General features: G+C 51.9%; 1 protein-coding gene across 1 annotated transcript in view; it reads left to right on the forward strand.

Moving 5' to 3' along the window:
• The window catches only part of SDK2 (sidekick cell adhesion molecule 2), a 270,400-nt gene that overhangs the window by 242,510 nt on the left and 2,245 nt on the right, over window positions 1-25,645 (forward strand). Inside the window, exons 42-45 of the mRNA XM_006886394.1 lie at window positions 4,533-4,697; window positions 6,377-6,517; window positions 6,726-6,864; window positions 9,350-9,476. Coding sequence (XP_006886456.1) covers window positions 4,533-4,697; window positions 6,377-6,517; window positions 6,726-6,864; window positions 9,350-9,476 — 572 coding nt within the window. The remainder of the gene's footprint in view (window positions 1-4,532; window positions 4,698-6,376; window positions 6,518-6,725; window positions 6,865-9,349; window positions 9,477-25,645) is intronic.

A 25,645-nucleotide genomic window follows, 5' to 3' on the forward strand; every position in this document is an offset into this window, starting at 1 on the left:
TGAAGCCAGCGTGGAGACAGTGCGAGACTGGGCAGTGTTCCTGCGCGACGGCACATGAGGCCACATCACTGGATGTACGGGCAACATCGCAATGGATGGAGAGGAGACTGAAACTGTCAACAACTTCATCTGACTTGGCTCCACAGTCAACACTGTTGGTACCAGCGGTCAGGAAGTCAGGAGACATACTGCACTGGAAAGTCTGCAGTTAGGGACCTCTCCAAATTCTTGGAGAGTAATGACGTCAGTTTGAGGACTAAAGTGCGTCTGGTTGAGCCCATGGTCTTTCCGATCACTTGCTGTACATCTGAGAGCTGGACAGTGAATAAGGATGGCAGAAGAATTGATCCCTTGCACTGCCAAAAGAATAAACAGATCTGTCTTGGAGAAAGTGCAGCCAGAGTGCTCCTTGGAGGCAAAGATGATAAAGCTTCATCTCACAGACTTCAGGCATGTTGCTCGGAGAGGCTATTCCTTGAAGAGGGGCATGATGCTCAGAAAGGCAGAGGGTCAGCAAAGGAGAAAAAGATCCCAAACAGGTGGAATGACACAAAGGCTGTCATAATAGTCTCAGGTGTCTCAGGAGATGGGAGGACGGCAGAGATCTGTTGTTTATGGGGTCAGTATGAGTCACGTGCGACTCAACGGCACCTCACAACAACATAACAGTAGCAGGCGCAGGAATGAGAGAGAGAATACACACAAGTGGTGAGAAGATTCCAGAATCTCAAGGCGAACAAGTAGGACTGTGTGGAACAGAGGCTGTGGACCCTGGAAGCTGCGTCAGGATAGCTCTGAAGATGGAGACAGGCCCTGCGGCCTTTTCTGATTTGGAGGGATGGACGTGGGAGGACAGGGAGGCCCCAGCAGGTCCTGCCACAGATCTCAAACAATGACCATGGCTTCTCCATCTGGGAGGACAGGCCTGTGTACGGCCTGGTGAGAAGGGTCCGCCGGCCACCCAGAAGGGTGAGCAGAGCCGGGGAAGCTGGCCTGTGACCTGTGGCCTGAACAGCAGCTCTGGACAGAAGGGGCTGAGAGACCAGAAAACAAGGCAGTCCAGTGAGGGTGAGGCAGGCATGGGGGGTGGGGGTGTCAAGGGTATTTGGTCCTGTGGCCTTTTGCTCCGTGGTGGTAGCAGCAGCTCCGAGGACACATTGGGGGACCCCGAAACTGGCCCCAGAATGGAGGACGGTGAGCTCAAACGAGGGAGGTCCTGAGGCCTCTGGAGCCTGACCACACAAAGGGACACCTGACCAGGCCAGGCCGCATTGCCTGGTTCTGTCAGCTCACACAGAGGAGTGGGCTGGCCCCCAGGAGGCCCACCGGCGCATCTGGCCAGGGCCCTGAGCCTCCAGTCACAATGATGGATGACCAGCAGGCTGTGGCCGCCTCCTGCCCTGCTCTCACATGGCAGCCCCCTGCCGCCCCCTCTGAATGGGGTGAAGGTGAATTATATGTCACGGGGACAAAACCCAGAGCCACATACAAAGGGCCTGAAAGGGCACGAGGAGCTCAGAGCCGTGGGGAACAGATGGGTCTCTCCCAGGTGGACGTCAAGGAACATTCCAGCTCTTTATGTCCTTCTGTCCCCTCTGAAAGGAAGACCCTGAGAATCTCAAAGTCTCATTGCCATCAAGTCACAGCTGACTCGTCGCTGACCTTCCATGGGGTTCTTGAGGCTGTAAATCGTATAGGAAGAGAGATTGCCCATCTTTTTCCTCAGAGCTGCTAGTGGATCTGAACGGCCAGAGAAACTTCCAGGGCTGGTCGTTGGGTTAGCGGCTCATGTCCCTGAAGACCAGGCCACCAGAGCTTGAACAAACCGCCTCATCAACCCAAATGCCCCCTGCTGCCATTTGGAAAAGACAATTAATCCACATCTGTTTTACTGACATCGTTACTCTGTGGACTTACAATGTGTGTTGGTCATAAAGAACCACTGAGTTGATTTCAACTCATAACAACCCTAGGACAAAGTAGAACAGCCCAGACTTGTCTGTCTTTTTTTCTTTTCTTTTCTTTCTTTCTTTCGTTCTTTTTTTTTTTTATTATGAAAGTTTACAGAGACTTTGGGTTTCCATTCATTCATTGTTGTACTCAGACTGGTCTTTCAAGCAGCAAATTTACAAGTCTTTTCTCCCAAAGAGTAGCTGGTGGGTTCAAACCACTAACCTTTCAGTTAATAGCTATCACTTAAGCACCAGGAATAGTGGACTACCCACAGAACAAAGAGGTCTGTCCTGGAGAGGGTCAAACGAGGTTGTTCCTTGGAGGCAAAGATTTTGAAGCTCCATCTCACATACTTTGGGTGCGTGGCCAGGAGGGACCAATCCTTGAAGAAGGACATTATGCTTGGAAAGGTGGAGGGACAGTGCAGGAGAGGAAGACCCCCAGATGAGATGGATTGACACAGTGACTGTGGCCATGAGGACAGGTGTGTCAGAGACGGTGAGACTGGCTCAGGACAGGGCAGAGTTCAGAGCTATCGTTCATAAGGTCACTAGGAGTCATAGTTGACTTGGTGGGACATAACAACAAGAAACTTTAATTCTGGAAAACAATACCACGAAGCAGCATGATATTCACTGAAGTGGTGAAAGCATGGTACAGAGCTGTCCCACGGAGGGAGACCTCCGCTGTTTAAACTGTGGGCCATGCTGGGTGTCCTGCGTTGATCTGATTCGTGTATTACAGAGTAGAGCTGCCCAGTGGGGCCTTTGGGGTTGTAATCCTCACAGGAGCACATTGTCTATGTTTTTTCATTCCCACATGGGCTCAGTGTCCCCTCCAAGCTCACTGGTGTCCCTTGCGGTTTTAGAACTGAGGCCCCTATCGCAATACCAGTGATGCCATCCGTCAGAGCCATCAGTCAGGGAGTCAGTGTTTAAAGAGTTCACAGGAGCTCTGGTGGTGCTGCTGATAAGCATGAGGTTGGTGGTTCAAATATGAACCACCTCTGAAACCCAGGGCAGACCAGGGTCGCTCTGAGTGGGACTCAGTGGCGGTAGATTTTTGTTTTATTAAAGGCTTGTGGTTAGATCAGAACCACGTGCAAAATCTCTCTTTGCTATTAATGTAACAGAATCACGAGAATGAGGGGCTCTAGGAAGACCTTCATAAATGTTGCTAGGAGAGGCTAATCCTTGGAGAAGGACATCATGCTTGGGAAGGTGGAGGGACAATGAAAGAGAGGAAGACCCCCCAAGCAGGTGGATTGACGCAGTGAGTGCTGCGGTGGGCTGCAGTGTGTCAGAGGTTGTGAGGATGGCACAGGACAGGACAGGGTTCAGAGCCATTGTTCATAGGGTCTCTGCGAGTCGTACTCAACTCGACGGCACCTACCAACAACAGTGGTGCTGTGGTTAAGGCATTCAGCCGCTAACGAGAAGGACGGCTATTCAAACCCTCCAGCTGCTTTGTAAGAGAAAGATGAGGCTTCTGTGAAGATCTTCCTCCTCAGAAGCCCTGGGAGCCAGCTCCCCTCAGTCCTTCAGGGTCACTGAGTCGGAACTGACTCCATGGCAGTGGGGAGTGGTGACTCATGGGAACGCTATTTCTTCTTACTCTGTTTGCACCCACATGAGCGATGGGGAGAGAGGAGGCCACAGCTTACGTGAGGGGTGAGGGCGAGAGTCATCGTAGAGCTCAGTCTGCAAACAGTGCTCCCTGATGTCTGTTCTCTGCCTGGTCTCTCATGGTACTGGTGGCTCAGTGGTAGAATTCTCACCTTCCATGCAAGAGACAGGGGTTCAATTCCCAGCCAGTGCACCTCACACACAGCCACCACCCGTGTGACAGTGGAGGTTTGAGCGTCTCTGTGACATTGAACCGTGGGGCTTCAGACAAGGCAAAGTAGGAAGAAAGGCCTGGCCAGGCACTTCTGGAAGTGAGCCAGCGAAAGCCCAGGGGTCCCATAAACCGTCCTGGGGACAGTCCAGACTGGGCAGCAGTTTGTCCTGTCATACGTGACCACTATTAGTCACCCCTGTAGAAGCCCTTAGCGTTCTCTGCATGGTGACACTGGGTGGGGTGGGTTGTGTTTTCTGCACAGGATGCATTTTTCAGGGTTTTGCAAGATGTTTTCATTCCTTTTTTTTTTTTAAATACAAAAGTGCTTTATTGTTCAGAATAATTGCACATGTGGAGACTCTTTCCCCTCGGTAGGAAGGTGGCGAGGGAAAAAGCCCCGAGTCCCCCTGCGCAATTGTTTTTAAGGCCTTCCCAGGTGCTACTGTTGGGGCGGGGAGATTGGGAGCATGGTTGGTGGGCCAGGGGACCAGTCATGTGGGTCGGCTTTTGATGGGAAGATGTTTTCATTTCTAAAACACCCTGCATGCCTTTTGGGTCAGATGCTGGTAAAGACATACCATTTAAAGTCAGTTTACTGAGGATTATGTCAGGGTGGAGCCTGGAGATGCAGCGTGAACAGGGTGGACCAGACCACCCAGCCCTCAGGGAGAACCTAGGGATTGGGGTGTGAGGAGTAATACCCCCCATCAACACTGACTCCCCTCTCTGGGCTCCTGCAGATGAGGGACTCTGGGACATCCTCATCAAGGACATCCCCAAGGAGGTGACCTCCTACACGTTCAGCATGGACATCCTGAAGCCAGGTGTGAGCTACGACTTCCGGGTCATCGCCGTCAATGACTACGGTTTCGGCACCCCCAGCAGCCCCTCCCAGTCTGTCCCAGGTACAGGCCCAGTGGTGGGCAAGGGGGCTGAGGCATGGAGCACGGCCACTGGGATCCACATAAGTGAGCCACAGCTTGTTAGGCTGGGGCCTCAGACAGCAGGGTTCCTTCTCGAGAGCTCCAGAAACCCTGGATAGCGGGCCAATGGCCCAGTCCGTGGGCTTGTGATTAATGCTTCTGCCAGCTCGCCAGCCAGAATAAGCCAGACCATGAGGTGACCTTCCCTCCTCAAGGGGCAGGACCAGCTGTCCCACAGACAGACCCTCAGGCTGGGTGAGCAGTGACTGGGTGGCCAGAATTACTGCCCACCGCCCCCCCCCAGCCTGTCCCAGGACTCACAAAGGACTCTAATATCTAGACTCATGACCCCAAATCAAATCACTGCCCACTTTTAACACCAGCAGTCCATCCCCCACGTCAGAGTCTAACTCAGAATTTCTAGCCACGGGTACTTTCCAGAAACCTCCCTCCTCCCACGCCCTTCTCCCTTGGCCAAAGGGACAGGACCAACTCAAGAGCAGGAAGAGTGTCCCCTGCAGGACGGAAGTGGAAGAGGCCGGCCTCTTGTCAGGTGGGGGGTGGGGGACAGGGAGCACAGTGCTGGGGTCCCTGCAGAAATGACTGAGCCTCCCTGGAAGAGGTCATCCGAAGGCCCCTCATGTCCACTCTCACTACCAGGAAAATATTCCAGCCAAGTTTAACCTTGGGAGCTCTGGCAGGCCGGATAGACAAACATCTCATACACATCTGAGTCTGCTTCTCAAGGAACTCTGAGGAGCCACGGTGGTGCAGCGTGGAACATACCAGACTGCTAACCAAAATGTCGGCAGTTCGAATCCACCACCTGCTTTGTGGGAGATGGATGGACAGACTCCTTCTATAAAAATTTATGTCCTTAAGGGAGCTCTGGTAGCCTAGTGGCAAGAAGCTGCACTGCAGTCCCAGAGGTGCACGGTTTGAATCCACCAGATGCTCTGCTGGAGAAGGAGGGGCAATATCCTTCTGTACCAATCAGATCTGATTTGATGGTACATACACACAAAATAATAAAAGAAAATAAATTTTTTTTTAAAAATGTATGGCCTTGGAAACTCAGTGGAGATTCACAAGTCAGAATTCACACAGTGGCTCTGGGTCTGGTGGAGGGTAGGTAGAGAGATCTTGTAACAGCGGTTAAAAATTCAGCTGGTAGGTACAACCACCAGCCACTCCAGTGGTGAAAGACATGGCAGTCTGTTTCTGTAAAGGTTTACAGCCTTGGGGACCTCTGGGCCGTTCCACTGTGCCCTACAAGGTTGCTATGAGTCTAAGTTAACTTGGTGGTAGTGTTTATCAAGTGGCTCCCAGGATAAGGGTGACAAGAGCAGAAGGGAGAAATAGCAAACGTGCCATTGCTCCCTCCCCCTACATCTGAACAGACATCACTAATCAATCCCAGAGCTTGTTCCTAATGAGCCCAGAGGCCACTTGGGAATCTTCTCACAACAGCACTCCCAGCAGCGCCTGGCCTGAGCTAGCATTTGAAGTGAAGCTGTCCTTCCTCAGCTCATTTGAGGTTCTAGGTTATTCGTTGGCAGAGAGTAGCCTACCCATAAACAGTAGAAGCAGGTGGCCAGGCTCCAGCTGGTGTGGACAGGAGGAGGCAGCAGGGGACTGACACCCCCCCACCTGCCTTCCAGCCCAGAAAGCCAACCCCTTCTACGAGGAGTGGTGGTTCCTGGTGGTCATCGCCCTGGTCGGCCTCATCTTCATCCTGCTCCTGGTTTTTGTACTCATCATCCGAGGCCAGAGCAAGAAGTACGCCAAGAAGACGGACTCAGGTGCGCGCCTGTGCCAAAGGGGGTCCCCTGCTCCTTGAAATCGACCACCTGCTCTGGAGGGTGGGGCGGCCACACAGCCTAAGTCCCTGATTGGTGTTCACGCAGAAAAGAGGGACAGTCCAGCGCAGTCCTGGGGGGGGTGAGGGTTCACAGCCACAGGGTCTGAAGGTATGGAGTGGGGTGACCGGCTCGCAATCCCTCCGCCCAGGAAATAATGCCAAGTCCGGTGCACTAGGCCACGGCGAGATGCTGAGCTTGGATGAAAGCAGCTTCCCGGCCCTGGAACTCAACAACCGCAGGCTGTCGGTGAAGAACTCCTTCTGCAGGAAGAACGGCCTTTACACCAGGTAGTGGGGTGGGTCTGTCCCTGTGTGGTGAGAGGGGCCAAGGACAGAGGCGAGGCGGGTCCAGCAGGGCGGGGTGTGGTCTGAGAGCAGGTCACGCCCACCTGGTCTTTGCTAAGAAAAGCTTTCAAGTTCAGGGCTGGGAATGGTCAACAAAAATACAGGAGAGGGCCCAGGCAGAACCATGAGGCGCAGCTACTGGTCCTACCAGGCCCAGGGGCATACATATGTGTAGGGGACAGTCACTTCAGACGAGGGTATAAAGTGCAAAAACCACCCCACTGCTGTTTGAGGCCATCCACCCCTGGTCACAGGGCTTCAGACCTGATGGTCACTGTCATCAGAGACAAGATGGACCCCACCAGAGTTGAATTGGACAGACCGTTGAGTCAGAGGCCAGGGGTTCCCCATTGTTCCCCAGCCCTCCACAGAGGAGAAACCCCTTCCCCGTCCTTCTTGATGCACCTTCTAGAATAATCTCCCACTCACCCCCAGGCCCCACTCTTAGCCTCACTCTCTGCAAGGATGGTTAGAAGAGCAAGGCTGGGGTCCACCTGTGGAGCTCCTGTCTGTCACCTGGAGTGACACGTGGTTTTATGTACCGGGGAGCTGAGCCGAGGGGGCCCTGTGTCTGGCCTCCGCCCCTATTTGCCATGCAGGCCTCATCGGAGGAGGCGAGGGGGAGCCGGCCTCTCCCAGGCCCAGCACAAAGGGCCTCTGTCCAGGCTCAAGGGGAGAAGCGATGTGTGTGTTCACGGGGAGGAAGGAGGGAGGGGTGCACAGCCTGGGCTCGCTCTCATCCCCGGCCAAAGCCAGTCTCCCAAAGAATGAGCCATGTGAGGCCGCCTTGCGGGTCCAGCTGGACTTGGCCTGGCCACCGCGACCCCGCCAGGCTGGCTCCAGGCCTCTGCCACAGTCAACAAGGGGGCACCTTGAGAATGACTCCCTGCCCACGCACCCACGGTGTACACGCTTGAGGCCCCTGCGTGCTGTGTGTGCCCAGAAATGCCCCCCACCCCGCTCACACACCGACCCTCTGCCTGTGACTGGCCCTGGGACACTGCAGGCAGAAACACAGCGATTTAGAAGAGCGTCTGTGGTGACTGGTTTGAGCTTGCTAAGCAATCTCTCACAGCTGAGGGTGGACGCTGCCATGCTGGTTCCCCAGAGGGAGCTCTGGTGGCCGGCCAGGCCCCCCACGCCCTCTACCTGGCACCCATTCCTCCCTCTGCCGCATGTGTCCACATGTCCATCCTGTCTCCTTGACCCACTGCCAGGACTCGTCGTTTCGTTTTGCTTCTATTTAAGTTGTGTGGTTGTGGCTTTGTGTCTGCTGTTGTTCGTTGCCATTCTGTCAAAACGAGCTCATAGCTGACCCTCCAGCAGGTTTTCAGATGCAGGGGAGGAACTTCCCGTGTTTCTTCCACGGCCACGGCTTTGTGGATGGGAGAAAAGTCAGTGCCTGTGGGTCAGGGGGCTCCGATGGTGGCAAATGCCACCCTGAGTAGCCTGCCCTGAGCAACCCTCCTGCGGCCAGGTCCTCTGGGTGGCTGGGACTCAGAGCTGAGCAATTTAGGGAACTTTCTTGGGATGGGGCACGGGGGCTCTGAGCTGTGCCGGTTCTGAGAGACACAAGCAAGAGAGTTGTGCAGGCCCCCAGACACCTGTCCAAGGACCCCCAGGTCTGCTCCCTCTCCTGTGCCCATCTGTGTTCTGTGGCTCAGACCAGCTGTCACTCGCCGGGAAGAGCACAGCTTTCTCCAGGCTGGTAGTAAAGGTCGGGGTTTGAGTCAGCCCCTGGCGAACATTTCTGGTCTCTGGGCTGATTAGAAGGGAGAGGTTTTTCTCTTACTCCTGACCCTGGACACTGAGTCTGGCAAAAGCTCCCTTGTGTCTGCAAGGCAGGGACAGGCTGCACCTGATGGTCTGACTCAGAAGAGGGAGAGGGGAGCTGGGTACTTATGTAGAAATCTTCCCAGTGGGCAAGGAATTGGACTATCAACCCAAAGGGATGTGGTTTGAATCCACCAGCCATTCGAGGGGAAAAGTTAGGCAGTCTCCTCCTGTGTGAGTCACCTTCTCTGAAAACACACTGGGGGATCAGCAGTGAACCAGCGGCTCCCAGATGACAATGAGAGAGAGAATGAAGGGTCTGTCACAGGCAGCTCCAGTGTGGTAGTCTCTGCACCACCGTCCGAGAATCATGGAGCACCCCCCCTTTTCCTTGGACACTGAGCCAGTCCTTGAACCTCCAGCACCCTGAGTCTTCCCACTCCAAGGCTCTAGGGAGAGCAGACTAGGAGGACAAGGGACATAGGGTGAAGAGGACACTGCGGGGAGCCTGCCTGGGGACCCCGAGTCTGCTCCCATGTGCCCCCTCCCCAGGATTCAGGGGAATTCCAACCCACCAAGGTTGCATTCCTGGTGCTAAGTCAGGGGGGCTGCTTGGAGGAGGCCTTCTTGTTTTCACCGTACCCACTCTTTCTAGGTCCCCTCCCCGGCCTAGCCCGGGCAGCCTCCACTACTCGGACGAGGACGTCACCAAGTACAATGACCTCATCCCGGCCGAGAGCAGCAGCCTGACAGAGAAGCCTTCGGAGGTCTCCGACTCTCAGGTGGGGGCCGGGAGGGTCTTGTCACCCTGGGGGGTGGGCAGTGAAGGGCACAAGCTTTGTGCCCTCCTCTCCTGCAGGCCCAGGGGTCAATACAAACCTGGGAGCCTAAGAAACTATCCGGGAGTCACAACTGGAAGCAGTGGTCAACCTGCTGGTGCTGGAAGTCTACACCCAGCACAGGAAGGGGCCTTAGGACACTGATGGTGGGAGCCCTCTGAGAGCGGGGACCTCCGGACCCACAGTGGTCATCCTGTGCTCAGTAGCTCTGGCTGCGGAGAAGCCCAGCAGAGGCGAGGAGAGTCCAGGAAGGGGCACGTTGTTGTTGTTGTTCGGTGCCATCAGGTCGAGTCTGACTCATAGCGACCCTGTGAACAACAGACCTGAGCCCTGTCCTGTCCTGTGCCGTCCTCATCATGCCTGACGCACTTGAACCTGCGTTTCCCCAAGGCCTGCAGAACTGCTAATCTTAGCTACTTGCTTTTTTATGCAAATAACACCTATTTCCCGCATGTGCCAATGAAACTACATACCTTTGCACATTATTTATGCAGACACATTATATGTGGGGGAAAACGAATGCTTGAGTTAAAAACGAGGGCCGAGTGTCCCACGATGGGACTGAGGGTGCGAAGCTGGTGTTAGTTCTCTTTGGGAGTGTTGACCTGGGTTTGAATCCTGCTCCGCTCTCTACAAGCCAGGGTCCTGTGTTTGAGTCTCAGTTTCTCCATCTGCAGGCTGGACAGGGGTAATAATGGGTGTTCTCTGGGGCTGTGTGTGTGTGTGTGTCACTTAGACAGTACGCTGGGGGCCTGGCACACGGTACGCACTCATTAACCATCAACTCTTCAATCAAGAAGGGGGACAGTGCCTCCGGAAAAGCAAAGAGCCCTTGAGAAGCTGCCATCGCAGAGGTCACTTGGGGACAGGAGGGACAAGTTGTCCCGGGCTGTGCAGGGGGTGGGGGCGGAGGCTGAATGCATTCCTGTGATGTTGCCTCCGCCCACCCCAGCCCTCCCTCCCTTCCCAGCTTCCCCAAGCCTAATGGTTGTCCAGGAAAAGCTCTGAAAGGCCACTATGTCCTGGCCTTTCTGCCCAGTCCTGGGAGAGGAAGAGGTGCCAGCAGGGAGCAGGGCTGGGGCCGGGTGGGCGGGGAGAGAAGCCTGGGATTGGGGCTGCTCTCCTGCACGGCCGAGGGCTACTCGCGGCCAGAGAGACCTCACCTCGCCCGGATCAGGAGGGAGATAAAGCGGAGATGAACCCCGTAACTTTGGGGGTGGTATCTTTGGTGCATCTTCAACTGCAGCTATCGGCTCACGTTGTTAGTTGTGGACAAGTGGATGCTGACCCCTGGTGACCCCGGGAGCTCAGGGTAGAACCGGCTCATAGGGTTTTCTAGGCTGTGACCTTGGCAAAGTGGACCTTCAGGCCTGTCTCCTGAGATACCTCTAGGGATGTTTGAACTACCAACCTTCCAACTAATGGCCAAGTCTTTGACCATTTGCACTACTTGTGGCCTCTGTAGCCACATTCCAGAACAAACCAGCCTACTGCTGTCAGCTGATTCCAACTCATAGCAGCCCTGGGTTGTTATTGATGTTGATGTTGTTGTTCTTGTTGTTATGTGCCTGTGACTCATAGTGACCTCTGCACAATAGCTCTGATCCCTGTCCTATCCTGAGCCAGTCTCGGTGTCTCTGACACACCTGCCTTCGTTACCCCAGTCAGTGTGTCAATCCATCTCCTCCGGGGTCTTCCTCTCCTGCACTGTCCCTCCACCCCTCCAAGCATGATGTCCTTCTCCAAGGACTGGTCTCTCCTGGCAATATGCCCAGGGTATATCAAACAGAGCTTTAAAATCTTTGCCTCCAGAGAGCATCTTGGTTTCACCCTCTCCAGGGCAGACTTGCCCCATCAAGTCAACTCTGACTCATAAGTGACCCTGTGAACAGCAGATCTGGATTTTGGCCTGTCCAGTGCCGTCCTCACAATCTCCAGCACACTACCTCAAGTCCATTGCTGCCACCACCATGGAAGTCCGTCTTGTGGTCTTCCTCTCTTATGTTGACCCTCCACCTTTGCAAGCATGATATCCTGCTCCAAGGACTAGGTCCTCCAAATGGCATGCCCAAAGCACGTAAAACTGTCCTGTTGGGTTTTCACAGCTGACCCAAACACCTTGTCCATCTGACAGTTCAAATCCACTGGCAGTTCCACAAGAGAAAGATAATGGACAGTCTCCTCCATGCAGTTTACAGCCTCTGAAAACCCACTGGAGGGTCAGCTGTCAGTCACTTCCAACTCCATGGCAGTGAGTGTAGAATTTTTGAGGCTGTGAATCTACCAGAGCAAGCGACCTCATCCTCCTCCCACAGAGAAGCTGGTGGATTTGAACCAACAACCTTTTGATTAGCAGCCCAACACTTTTCTCACTATACCACACGGCCAGTGCATAGAGGCCTGGTTCCATTCCCTAAAGTATACTTTCTGGTCTTTATCCCATTATGACGATAAGAGTTTAGATACAAGTTAAAGTTCAACGTGACAGAGGGGACTCCCTGTCCGAGTTCCACATAGTGCTGCTCGGCTGTCCTCCCTGATCACGTTCCTGACCGTAGGGGACAGAGGGCATGATGAACAGAGAGGCCTGTGGGGGCTGCTCCTAACCCATGCTGCTGTGAGCGGCCGTCTGCTCACCTCTGACCCCACGTACAACAGAGCAGAACGTTGTCCAGTCGTGCACGGGAATCCGTTGTGGTGTCTGTGATGGAGCGCCTTCCAGTGTCGGCGACCCAGACGATAGTCTGTTCTCAAGTATGGAGTTAAGATTCTCACCACTGGGCTGATTGGAGGCATCATGATGGATGATGAAGAGATTGAGATTGTTCACAGCTTCAGTTTACTTGGCTCTACAGTCAACACTCTTGGTACCAGCAGCCAGGAAATTAAAAGACGAATTGCGATGGGAAAGTCTGCTGTCAGAGACCTCTCCAAAGTACTGAAGAGCAACAATGTCAGTCTGGAGACTAAGGTGTACCTGATCCAGGCTATGGTCTTTGCATCAGAGAACTGGACAGTGACTAGGGATGATAGAACGAGAGTTAATGCCTTTGAGCTTTGGTGCTGGAGAAGAATATTGAATATACCATGGACTGCTAGGAAAACAAACAAGTTTGTCCTGGAGAGGGTGAAACCATGCTGCTCCTTGGAGGCAAGGATTCTGAAGCTCAGTCTGACATACACTGGACATGTTGCAAGCAGGGACCAGTCCTTGGAGAGGGATGTCATGCTTGGGAGGGTGGAGGGACGGCACAGGAGAGGAAGATCCTCGATGAGATGGATTGATTCTGTCACTGGGGTAATGGGGATAAGCGTGTCAGAGACAATAAGATTGGCAAGGGATAGAGCAGGGTTTAGGGCTGTTGTACATAGGGTCGCTATGAGTTGCAGGCGACTCGTCGACACATAACAACAATTATCTGCAGACACTGTTCACAAGGCCTTTCTTCCTAGTGTATCTTACCCCGAAATCTTTGCTGAAAACCTGTCCACCTGAGTGACTCTGCTGGCATTTGAAAGATCGGTGGCATAGCTGCCAGCATCACAGTGACAAGTCAGCTGCCAGTGTGACACTGACAGACGGTGGTGGACCCTTCTCAAGTGCACATTAATCCACTGTCATTGGCTGGGCACCAGCCATAGTGGGTAAGTCCCTCCAAGTGCACCATCAACTTGCCTGGGTATCTCCAGAGCTGCCTGTGGCTCCATTAGACCTTGGCACAGGACAAGACTGGGCTTTCAAGATTTTCCAGGAGAAGATGTAGTGCACAACCAGCCTGCTTCAGAGGTAAGCCCACAGTGGACACAGAAGGCCCGAGTCCCCTCTTCCAGCTGGTCTGATCTGTCCACAATGAGCCCATCACGTGACTGTGGGTTTCCAAAGCAACCTGGAGCCGGTCAGTCCTGTGGAGAAGGCAGGGATAGCTAGAGAATCCATCGAAGGTTCTGGAAAGCAGATGCCACCACACAGTGCCCAGCTCCTTTTCAGGGACAGTTCACTGCAGCCCTGCCCCCGGGACCCTGCCTGTCGGGCTTCAGGTGGTTCAGACTTTGAGGTCAAGCTGGATTAGCTGCATTGATTCTGAAAGCTAAGTTGCATGAAATCAAGGACATTGGATAGTTAGGGTGGCTTCTATGTCCCAGCACGTGGACAGTGCAGATATTTATTGAAAGAACGAAAAGGCCATTGGAGAAGCGAGTCGTCCTGAGCAGATTTAAGACTAAGCAAAGATTAGAAAAATGCTGAAGCTAAGCTTCGTGGTTGTAAAGTCACTATCCTTTTTGACCATCACCAAGGCTCGTACATTAGAAGAAGTGAGTCCCCCTCGTTCAAAATAACAATGGGAGGGAGCTCTGGTGGCCTAGTGGCAAGAAGCTGTACTGCAATCCCAGAGGTATGTGTTTCAAATCCACCATATGCTATGCTGGAGGAGGAACAATCTCCTCCTGTACCAGTCAGATCCGATTTGATGGTACACACATAAAAAGTAATAAATTTTTTTAAAAATTTGTAAAAACCCAACAAAGTAACAATGGTGACCACGTCCACCCCAGCAGGAGTCATGTGCTCACATCATCATACAGCATCACACAGCCCTGCAGAGCAGGGGTGAGCGCTGTCTTTTATGTAGGCAGGGAAACCGAGGCTCAGAGAGGTTAAGGAAGCTGCCCCAGGTACAACAGCAGGAGGTACAAGCCTGGATTCTGGCACCTAAGCTTCAGAATTCAGGTCTCTGACACAGAGTTAAGCACTCCTCCTTGGTTCTGAAACAGCCTGAGCTGGGACATCACCGTCTCCTGCCACCCAGTGATGTCATCCTCTCTGCAGATCTTTCTAGAAGGACCTTCAGAGCCCAGTGATGAAACACTCAAGAAGACTAAACATTTCTTGATTTTTTGAATGCAGTTGGCAACACATACTGTAGTTTGGTGTTTGTTTTTTTTAAAAAAAAAAAAACCTCAGGCCCATCCTCAAAAAAAAAAAACAAAGACAAGCTACCACTGAATGCTCTCCAAGGAAAGTGCTAGAAGCACTCTTTGGACAATGGGATCAATGAGCTGATTGTCCCCTCTTCTCCTCAAAAGCCCTTGCTTGACGGCAGACACTCATTTGAAAATTGGCTCATTGTGGTGGTTGAAACCGTGGGTGTTGGAGGAGCAGGATGGCCCTCAGCTCTGCCCACATGTGATGGGCAGACTCTCAGAGGTTCCCAGCGCTTCACCTCCGCCGTGCAGGTAGCAGGTTCCATCCAGAGGGCTGCTCTCAGGAGAGAGAGGTACGTGGGTGCTGAGCCGGGCTCATCACTGGAATCAGCAGCCAGGCTCTGTGAGGTCTCGCTGCTCCAGAATTTTCTCCAAAACCAAGCACATAGTTCTAGCATCACTCATGAGTGGCCTAGGTTCCAGGGGGTCAGAGAATGGACATCTGAGCATCCACAGATGGAATGATCTAGGAAGAATGCCCAGTGCCTGAAGGCCATCGTTACCATATCCCCATCTGACAGCACTGGTCATCTGTGCCCATGTTAGCAGAATGAGCTGCTTCCATTCCTGTGGGTGAAGAGCCGTTGCCTGGAGCCCCTAAATGTCACCAAGACCACCAGCTGCCCTTAGATTCCACAGCCCCAGCCTCTCTGCACCCCGGGCTCGGCGATGGGAGTGTTTGTGCCTTATGGCTATGGAGGTCCATGTGTCAGCCCCTACTGAAGGCTGAGAGCGGAGCAGACACAGGCCGTGCGCAGCACTCATTTCTTGAGTCTTGATGAGGTGCTGGGGACAGAAGTGACCACAGCGTGACCCTGCCTTCCAGGAGCTCCAGTGGGCAGCAAGATATGTGAGCCAGAGTGGCCGGCTTTCTCCTGAAGCCCTTGTTACAAACGCAAGTCAGTGAACAACGTTGCTGGGAGTTCACCCACCCAGGAGAGATGCAGCTCCACCAACCAGGGTCTAGAATTCCAGGCGCTGCCCTGTGACCCGTGCTGCTGCGAGCTGTTCACCCTTAGGGTCAGTGCTGCCTTCACACAGACCCCCCCCTTCAGCTGCCCATCTTCTTGAGGTGCCCCACCCCCAGTGAGTTGTGCTTCGGCAGCCTGGATTCTGTCCTGAACCAGACCACCCCAAACCCACACTCAAGAAGATCCGCCCCCGCAGAGGATGGGATGATAAACAGAGCCCATCCTGCTGATAAACAAACAGGGTATGATGTGAGAAAGGACAGACGGAGGCCTGCGGGTGACAGGCTAGGGTGCACACGAGAGGGGGAGGCTCGCTCTGGCCAACAGGACCCAAGGGCAGGAGGCTGGGGGTCCACTCAAAGGTTGGGGGTTCAGGCAGCCTGTGGCTGGTTTGCTTAAACATCTGAAAATGCAATTGAGTTGCATCCCAATTTCTTGCCAAAATCGGAGCCCTTGAGTGTGGTTTTGGAGAAGTACCATTGAGTCAGAACTGACTCATAGCTGACACTCCAGCACGTGTTCAGACCAGTAAATCAACACGAGAAGAGATTGCCCATCTTTCTCCTGTGGAGCAGCGGGTGGATTCAAACCCTGTGCCTTTGGTTTGGCAGCACAACTCCTAGCTACAAAGCCACCTGAGCTCCCAGGATGACTGGGGCTGGGAAGGCTTGCCTGCAGCACACCAATCCATCTCAGTGGAAAAGAAATTTCATGCCACTAGGGACCCATCTTCGAATTGATAGTTCTCTGAGTTTGTTATAATAGAATTAAGCCTGTGTTAACAAGTACGAAGAAATAAACAGGCCAGATCAGATTGTACGAAGTATGTGTGGAGCGCTAGGTGACAAGGCATGTTTCCTGAGCGCTTGCTCGGAGCCAGGAGCTACCAGTTTCCTTGGAGTCCCAGGTGGTCAAAGTGTTCACACACTTGGCTGCAAATCAAAAGGTTAGAGGTTTGAATCCACCCAGGGGCACCTCTGAAAAAAGGCCTGGTGACCTGCCTTAGAAAAATCAGGCGTGGCAAAACCCATGGATTTACTCTGATGCACGTGTGACGGGGTTGCAGACCAAAGGTTCGTGGTTCAAACCAACCAGCCAGAGAACGATGATGTAATCAGCTCCCTATAGACCCACAGCCTTGAGAACCCAGTGGGCGGCAGTTAGTTCTGTTTTATGGGGTCTGTGAGTTAGACTCACTGGTCCTGTTGGCAGAAAAGCAAAAGACCGTGGTGGCTGCCTCTTTTTGTTTCGGGGTCTTTTCTCCCAGGCTCTCCTGTCACACACACACACCCCCCAGCACCCCCAGCACCAGGCTGGAATCTGCACCCCCCTCTGCAGACCCTGGTAACTGCCGAGTGAGTGGCTTTGGGGAGCAGTTAAGAGGCCAGAGCGGGAGCAGACGGGAGGGGGTGTGCGCAGAGCCGCAGTGAAAGGCCCCCTTTGTGAGGAGGGACAAGCTGCATTCAATTACCCAGGGCGAGAGCTGGAAAGGGGGCCTCTGGTCCCCCAGCCGGCTTTCTTCTCCTCTCACCCCACCCCCACCTGGAAAAGAAACAGATGTTCCTGGAGATGGAGAAGGGCTGGCTCCCTCCCGCGTAGGCACAGAGGCTTTGGCAGAGGCCCCTCCTTGGGCTTCGCAGAGCTGGGGAAGGGGCAGGCCAGACTTCTAGGCCTCACCGCCCAGGGCTGGCTTTCATGGCTCCCAGCTCTGTCCCATCCCCTGTCTCCCCCAGTGACCAGTAGCAGCCCAGAAAGTGGTGGCTGGTGGGATGGGGAGGGTTTGGACTGTTGGACTTTGGGCTCTAAACCCGCCTGGAGGGTTAGAGAACCCCCCTCCCAATCGGCCCCCCAAACTAGGCACACCCTTCCCCAAGCCTGTGTCTGTGCATATAGCGGGGCTGGGGGCCCATTTGCCCTTTCTTCTTCTTCTTTAGCTGCCAAGCTGAGTCAACCCCCAACTCCCAGACCCACTCTGCACCCTCACAACTTCTCTAGGGGCTTTGAGGCCTCCAACTTTTATTTCTGCCTCTCCCTGCAAGGCCACGCCCACCCCTGCCTTCCCAGTAACTCTCCTTCCACAGCCTTCTCTTGCCTAACCTGCTTCACTATGGGAGGCCCAGAGCATGGCCCCATTTTACAGACTAGCAAACTGAGGCCAGCAAGCATAAAGAACTCCTACAGCTGGGGAGAGACAGTCAGAACTTGTAGGTGATTGTCACTCCCTTCACTGGCCCTCAATCTCCCCCACCCCAGCAGACTCATTTAAAAAAATTTATTATTCATTTTAATGAAAATTTACAGAGATTTTGGATTTCCATTCATTCATCATTGTACTCTTCTCCCTGCCCACTCCTCCCCTACAGTTCATTCTTCTCTTTGAAAGGTAGAATTCTTTCATTGTTATACAATCCCTCTCCCCAAGTCCACTCCACTGCGCAGCCTTCTGGACTCCCGTCATGACAATAATACCTAATCACATATCCCTTTTAAACAGTCTCTCTCTCATCTGTTTGAATGCAGTAGACATAATTTATCCCATAGACTCTTCATTTTGAGGACAGAAACTCACACCCCCCAATCTCAGGGTCCTCTCCAAGGCAGGAGGTGGGGCTGGCTGACATCTTAACCCTCTGGGGCTAGTGCTAGCTTCTTGACACTGATCAGGGTGAACTCTGCACCCCAGTTCTCCCATAGCTTCATAAGGCAGCCATTCAAACCAGTTAGGAGCGCCCTTTCAGGAAAACTGCAGGATCCTCAGTGCTTTCCTCTTCCCCAGGTCTCCCCAGTCCACTGCTTCTGGAGGGAGAGACTGGCGGACAGCTGCCTTGGCCCGGACTTCACCGCCCCCTGGGTCAGCCTGACCTCAGCCCAGCCCCCGCCTGCCTTTGGCATATGGTGGCCCCCTCCTGTGTTTCTTTTGTTCCCTCCTGGCCAGCAGCTGGGCAGTAGCAAAGAAAGAGGCTTGTCTTGTGCTGCGTTACATCATGGGGAGGTGGTAGGCAGTGGACAGGGAGGGAGATTTCCTATTGTCCTGGGAGTACTGAAGGGTTGGGGTCTTAGGGTAGAGTGAGGGACCCTGCCAGTAATGGTGGTGCCCGTGAGGGGAGTGTCTGTGAGGAAAGGACTGAGACCAGAGAACCTAAAACAGATCGGCTGCTGTTGCAGACTTTTTTTTTTCTTTTTTAAATTTGTTTAAATTTTTCTACTAGTTTATTTGTTGTTGTTATGTGCCCTCGAGTCACTTGCGGCTCATAGCGACCCTGTGTACAGCAGCCCTAAACCCTGCTCTGTCCTGTGCCAATCGCACTCTCTCCAATACATCCACCCCGATTACCCCAGTCACTGAATCAATCCACCTCATAGAGGGTCTTCGCCTCTTGCGCCGTCCCTCCACCCTCCCGAGCATGATGTCCCTCTCCAAGGACCGTCAGACAAAGCCCCAGAATCCTTGCCTCCAAGAAGCAGCCTGGTTTAACCCTTTCCAGGGTGAATCTGTTTTCTTGGCAGTCCATGATACAGTCAACACTGTTCTCCAGCACCACAGCTCAAAGGCGTCAATTCTCCTTCTATCCTCCCTAGTCATTGTCCAACTCTCTGATGCATAACAAGTGATTGCAAAAACCATAGCCTGTATAAGACACACCTTAGTCTCCAGAGTGACACCATTGCTCTTCAGTACCCTGGAGAGGTCCGTAACAGGAGACTTTCCCATCATAATACATATTTTTATTTCCTGGCTACTGGTGCCAAGAGTATTGACCATGGAGCCAAGCAGACTAAAGTTGTTAACAATCTCAATCTCTTCACCATCCATCCTGATGCTGCCAGTTGGTCCAGTGGTGAGAATCTTTGTCTTCTTAACATTGAGCCTCAATCCATACTGGAGGCTACAGTCCTTGACCCTCTGCAGCAAGCATTTCAGATCCTCCTCAGTTTCAGCAAGCAGGGTTGTGTCATCTGCATAACGCAGATTGTTAATAGATCTTCCACCAATCCTGACACCACAATTCTCCTCATAGAGCCCAGCCTCTCGGATAATCTGTTCTGCATACAGGTTGAAAAGGTATGGAGATAGGACACATCCCTGGCGTACACCTGTCCCACTTTTGAACCATGCAGTGTTTCCCTGCTCTGTTCTGATGACTGCCTCTTGGTCCAAGTATAGGTTTCACATTAGAACGATCAAGTGTTCTGGGATTCCCATTCTTCTCAGAGTCAGCCACAGTTTGTTATGATCCACACAGTCAAACACCTTTGCATAATCAATGAAACACAGATAGACAAAATTGATATAAAAATTTGAACAAATTCTTTCAATTTCTCTCACCCTGCACCCATCAAATTGTACAACCCAGTGATGAACCCCCTCTTCCCCCTGCACAACCACATCCCTCTGCTTCCAGCCTCTCCCACCCCTCCTGAATCATTATACTCATTCTACAGTAACTTTTATACAATATTTATCCTTGTGGGACTGAGTTAGTTCACTCAGCATAATGCTCTCCAGTCTTTCCCAAGTTAGGTAATAATTTACAAAGTTATTGCTCCTGCATGGTGCACAGTATTCCATTGTGTGAATGTATCATAATTTCTCAATCCATTCGTTTGTGGTTGGACATTTGGGCTGTTTCCTTGTTCTTGCGATGGTGAATATTGCTGTTGCAGACTTTTTTTAAAAAATGCTTTTTTAGGTGAAGATTTACACAGTAAATTATATTCCCTTTGAGCAACTTTTATGCACACTGTTCCATAAGGCCGTCACAGTGTCCACAGTGTGGCCCCAATCTCATTGCTTCCATTCTGTTTGTCCTATTTCCACTGATCCAGCCTCCCTGCCCCTCCTTGCCCCCCTTCCCTGAGATTAGGCAGTTGATTGTCAAGGACACATGACTCATGGATGACACTGTTTCTTTTCTAAGTCACCGTGTTGTTTGGCTGAAAAGGCACCCTGGGAATGGTCTCAGCGATTTGAGAGTAGTCACCTTCAGGATTCCTCCGCATCTCTCAGTCCAGGAAGTCCTTTTTTATGAACTTGAGGTTTGGACTTGGTTCTTCTCCCATTTGAAGTGGGCCCTTCCTTCTAGTGTGTCCATTGTCAGAAGGCTGGCTGGCACCATCCCGTCCTCCTGGTTCAGGATGGAGGACCCATGGTTTGCGTGGGTTAGTTTGGCCCTTGAGGCTTTGATTTTCTTCATTCTCTTTGACTCCAGATGAAGAGAAACCAGTGGTTGTATCTCGGCTGCTAAGACCCCAGTCACTACTCATCAAACTAGAGCTTAGATCATTAAACTTACTAGCTTCTTCTCGTTGCGGACCATCATGTCAGAACTGACCCATCGCTGACCTTCCAGCAAGTCTTCAGAGGCAGTAAACAGCACAGGAAGTGACTGTCCATCTTTCTCCCACGGAGCAACAGTTGGATTTGAACCACATGTCTTTGCATTGACAGTGCAATCCCTTATCACTGAACCACCAGAACTCCAGCTTTGTAAACTATGTTGTCAACTGACTACATTATCCCACAAGACCAGAGTCTTAGTCCCTTCAGCTCAGTTAACGAGTTCCATGAATCTGGAGATGCCTTGGAGTCTCCATTACTGTGCAATATGTTGTTTCATTGCACAGTGACGATGTGCACAGCACACACAGGCCTGTATTTCTATATGCTGCTATTGCAGCCTCAAATATAGATTGAAGCTAGGGGAGCTCTGGTGGCCTAGTGGCAAGGAGCTGCAACTACAATCCCAGAGGCGCACGGTTCAAATCCACCAGATGCTCTGCCGGGGAAGGAGGGGCAATCTCCTCCTGTACCAGTCAGATCTGGTTTGACGGTACATGCACACAAAAATAAAAAAAACAAATATAGATTGAAGCTCAACATCAAGAAAACAAAGATTGTCACCACTGGGCTGATTGGCAGCATCATAATAGATGGGGAAGAGATTGAGACTGAAGCTCAACATCAAGAAAACAAAGATTCTCACCACCGGGCTGATTGGTAGCACCATGATGGATGATGAAGAGATTGAAGTTGTTGACAGCATCAGTTTTCTTGGCTCCACAATCAACACTCTTGGTACCAGCAGCCAGGAAATTAAAAGACGAATTGCATTGGGAAAGTCTGCCGTCAGAGATCTCTCCAAGGTACTGAGGAGCAACGATGTCAGTCTGAAGACTAAGGTGTGCCTGATACAGGCCATGGTCTTTGCAATCACTTGTTATGCATCAGAGAGCTGGACAGTGACTAGGGATGATAGAAGGAGAATTGATGCCTTTGAGCTGTGGTGCTGGAGAAGAGAATTGAATATGCCATGGACTGCTAAGAAAATGAACAGGTTCACCCTGGAGAGGGTTAAAGCAGGATGCTCGTTGGAGGCAAAGATTCTGAAGCTTCGTCTGACATACTTTGGACACGTTGCAAGAAGGGACCATGTTGCAAGGAGAAGGGTGTCGTGCTTGGGAAGGTGGAGGGACAGTGCAGGAGGGGAAGACCCTCTATGAGGTGGATTGATTCAGTGACTGGGGTAATTGGGGTGGGTGTATCAGAGACAGTGAGACTGACACAGGACAGTGCAGGGTTTAGGGCTGTTGTACATAGGGTTGTTATGAGTCACAGGTGATTTGATGGCACATAGCAACAACAACATGAGCTCTGGTGGTATAGTCTGTAGGAAGTTGAGATGTTGTCAGGTGGTTCAAATCCACCATCAGCTCTGCCAGGGAAAGATGGGCAGTCCCTCCCCATGTGATTGACAGCCTTGCCAATCCAATAGAGAGCCAGCTGTGAGTCCAGCTCAACAGTAATGAGAGAGACAGAGGGAGAGGGAGTTGGCTCCTATATTGCCTCCCAGGAACTTCATGGTTTTGACATTTAGATCTTTGATTCATTTTTCATTTCTTTCTGTTGCACAGTGTGGGTGTGAATTTTGTTTTATTGTTCTGAAAATAGATAACTAGCTTTGCCAACATTCTTTGTTAAACCATTTTTCCCACACACATGGAACAGATTTTGACCCTTTGTGGGTGATCACTGACCATAGGTGCAGGTTCTTGTGTCCAGTTGCTCAGCTCTGCTCCAGGCGTCTATGTGCCTGTCATTGAACCAAGACCAGGTTGTTTTTATCACGTGACTGTGTAGCAAGACTTTGAGATCAGAAAATGTGAGACTTCCTGTTTTTCTTTATTTCTTCTGTGTTAATTCACTATTCAAGGCTTCTTCCCTTCCAAGAAAAGACAGAGATTACTTTTTCCATATCAATTAAGAATGCTATTGGCATTTCGATCAAGATCAAGAATGCGTTCTGTCTATAGATCATTTGGAGTAGTATTGACTTTTTCAGTGTTAAGCCTTCCAGTCCGTAAGCATGAAATTCCTCCCCCCTTGATGTAGATCGCATTTCATTTCCTGCAGTTGTATCTTGTATAAATCTTTCACACCCCCCTGTTGTTGTTGAGATCTGACCCATAGTGGGTTTTCAGAAGCATTAGCTTGCATGAGAGGAGATTGCCCATCTGTCTCCTGCAGAGCAGCTGGTGGATTCGAACTGCATAGCTCAGCATTGGCAGCTCAGTTCCTTACCACTAAGCCACCAGAGCTCCCTTCCATGATTTGTAGAAACATCCCTAGTTGAGTTTATTCCTAGGCATTTTATCCTTTGGGGGCATTGTAATTGGTATTGATTTTTTAATTGCCTTTTCAAAGTCCTTAGTAATGTTGAAGAAACCAACTGATGCTGGCATAGCCTAGACTTTGCTGAATTCTTCTAACTGCAGTGATTTTTGGAGGAGTCTGTGGGATTTTTCTATGTGTGTGATTTCCAATTTGGACACCCTTTATATCCCTTTCTTGTTTTAGCGATGGGAGTTCTGGCTGGCCTAGTCAGTAAGGAGTTGTTCTGCCAACCCAAAGGTGTGTAATGCAAATCTACGCGCTTTCCTGTGAGAGAAAGATGGATAGTTTCCTCCCTTATGGTTTAGACCCACCAGAGGGTCCCCTATGAGTCAGTTCTGACTCGACCGCCGTCAAGTTTTTGGGTAGATTTGTTCTGAGCTCTAGTACAATGTGGAAAAAGCTCTGGGCCAGCGGTTAAAGAGTTGCTCTGCCCAGTCTGCCATCGCAAAGATCAGCAGTTCAAACTCACCAGCTGCTTTGTGGGAGAAGGAGAGGTCATCTCTCATGCACTTAATCACTTCTGAAACCCCTCTGGAAGGTCAGCTGGGAATCGATTCTGACTCCTTGGCAATGTGGTCGTTTTTGTTGACTTAGTATGGTGATGACAGGCGTCTGTGTAGCGTTCCACTGTCAGGGAGAATGTCCTCAGTCTTTTTCTATTGATAAGAACGGGGTAGCACTAGCTGTGGGTTTTGCATATATGCGCTCACCTGTATCAAGGAATCCCCTCTGCCCTGTTTTGTCAGGAGAGGGTGTTGGGTTTTATCAGCTGTCTTTTCTGCACTGGCCGCATGTTTTTGTTTGATGGCTGCGGTGAATCACGTTGCTGCGGCTGCATCTGGTCCACCTTGAAGAACGGGGTTCCCGTTGGCACCTTGTGGCACCGACACTGTGGGCCTGGACACTCGGCTTCCTCTGGCTTCGAACATCAGTGCCACCTTTGCCTTGGACAGAGCTCTCATCCCACATGTTTTCTCAACTTCAATCTGGAGATAACAGCACAACCAACAGCACAGAGATGGGAAAAGGAAGCACCGTCAGTCCCCAGGTTCCGAACGTCTAAGGTCCATGTGCTGTAAATTTGCTCTCACTTGGAAATGTGTCATTAGTTAACCCACCGCCATCAAGCTGATTCCAAATCAGCAACCCTGCGTTGTTTTTGTTGGGCTGAGTATGACTCATAGCAACCCTTTGAACAGATCTGAGCCCTGTCCTGTCCCGTCCTGTGCCGTCATCATCTCTGACACACTTGAGCCCCCTGTGCCAATCCATCTCATTGAGGGTCTTCCTCTCTTTCACCAAGTATAATGTGCAGAATAAAACTGTCCCATTGGGTTTCCCAGGCTCAAAGCCTCATCTCACATCCGTTGGGGATGTTGCTAGGAGAGGCTGTTCCTCGGAGAGGGACATCGTGCTTGGAAAGGTGGGACATCAGCACAGGAGAGGAGGTCCCTTAACCAGCTGGGTTGACACAGCAACCGCAGCGATGGGCTTGCGTGTGCCTGAGATGAAATGGACGGCACAGGACAGGACAGGGGTCAGATCTGTTGTTCCTCAGGTCGCTGTGTGTTGTACTCAGCTCGCCAGCACCTCACAACAACAGCGTCCTAACGGGAACAGAGTACCCTATCCTTCTGAGCGAGGCAGGTGGGTTCAAACCACCAACCTTTCAGTTAGCAGTTCATTGTTTAACCCTCAGTGGCACCAGGGCTTCTGGAACCAAGCCCTGCGTGAAATAAACTTTTTCCATCACCATCACCTCCACTTGTTCTGACAAGCTTTTCAATCACTGAAAGGCTCTCCGCTTCCCCTGCAGTAAAGGGAACCCACTGCATCACGTCGACTCTGACTCAGAGCCCTGTCTGGTTTCCCAGCTGCAGGTCTTTATGGGAGGAGGTGGTACAGCTTTCTGTGTCAGAGGTGAGGGTGGATTCAAACTGTGGACCTTTGAGGTTACAGCCCTACATGCAGCACTCTACACCACCAGGGCTAAGAGCTGAAGGCTCCTGTTTCCACTTACCTGTCAGTTGGGCTTAAGGCTGTTCGGAGCAGATCCCGTTCATAACCTGGGACTCTGTGCAGGAACAGGTGGCTCCCGGTCTGGTCGAGTCCAGGCATGGCTGGTGGTGGTGTTGCTGGGGCCGTGGAACCACAGTCCCCTGAGTAGACAGCCACTTTTCTAGTTATTCTTGTGTACTGTCCAGTTGGAGCCGACCATAGCTGACCCTCCAGTGGGTTTTCAGAGGCAGTTAACGGCACGGGAGGAGATTGTCCATCTTTCTCCTGCAGAACAGCCGGTGCATTTGAACCATGTACCTCTGGGTTTCCAATACAGCGCCTTACCCCTAGGCCACCAAGCACGTGGAGCTCCTGAAAACAAGTTGCCCATGGCATTTCCTGCCGCAGGGACCCTTTGAGAGGGAGCTCTGGTGACCTAGACCAGGGGGAGCTGCAATGTTGGCTGAAAGGCTGCACCTCTCGGGCGC

Source organism: Elephantulus edwardii, unplaced genomic scaffold (genome assembly GCF_000299155.1).
Source record: "Elephantulus edwardii isolate Elephantulus edwardi_28Jun2011 unplaced genomic scaffold, EleEdw1.0 scaffold00048, whole genome shotgun sequence".
NCBI classification, from domain to species: Eukaryota; Metazoa; Chordata; class Mammalia; order Macroscelidea; family Macroscelididae; genus Elephantulus; species Elephantulus edwardii.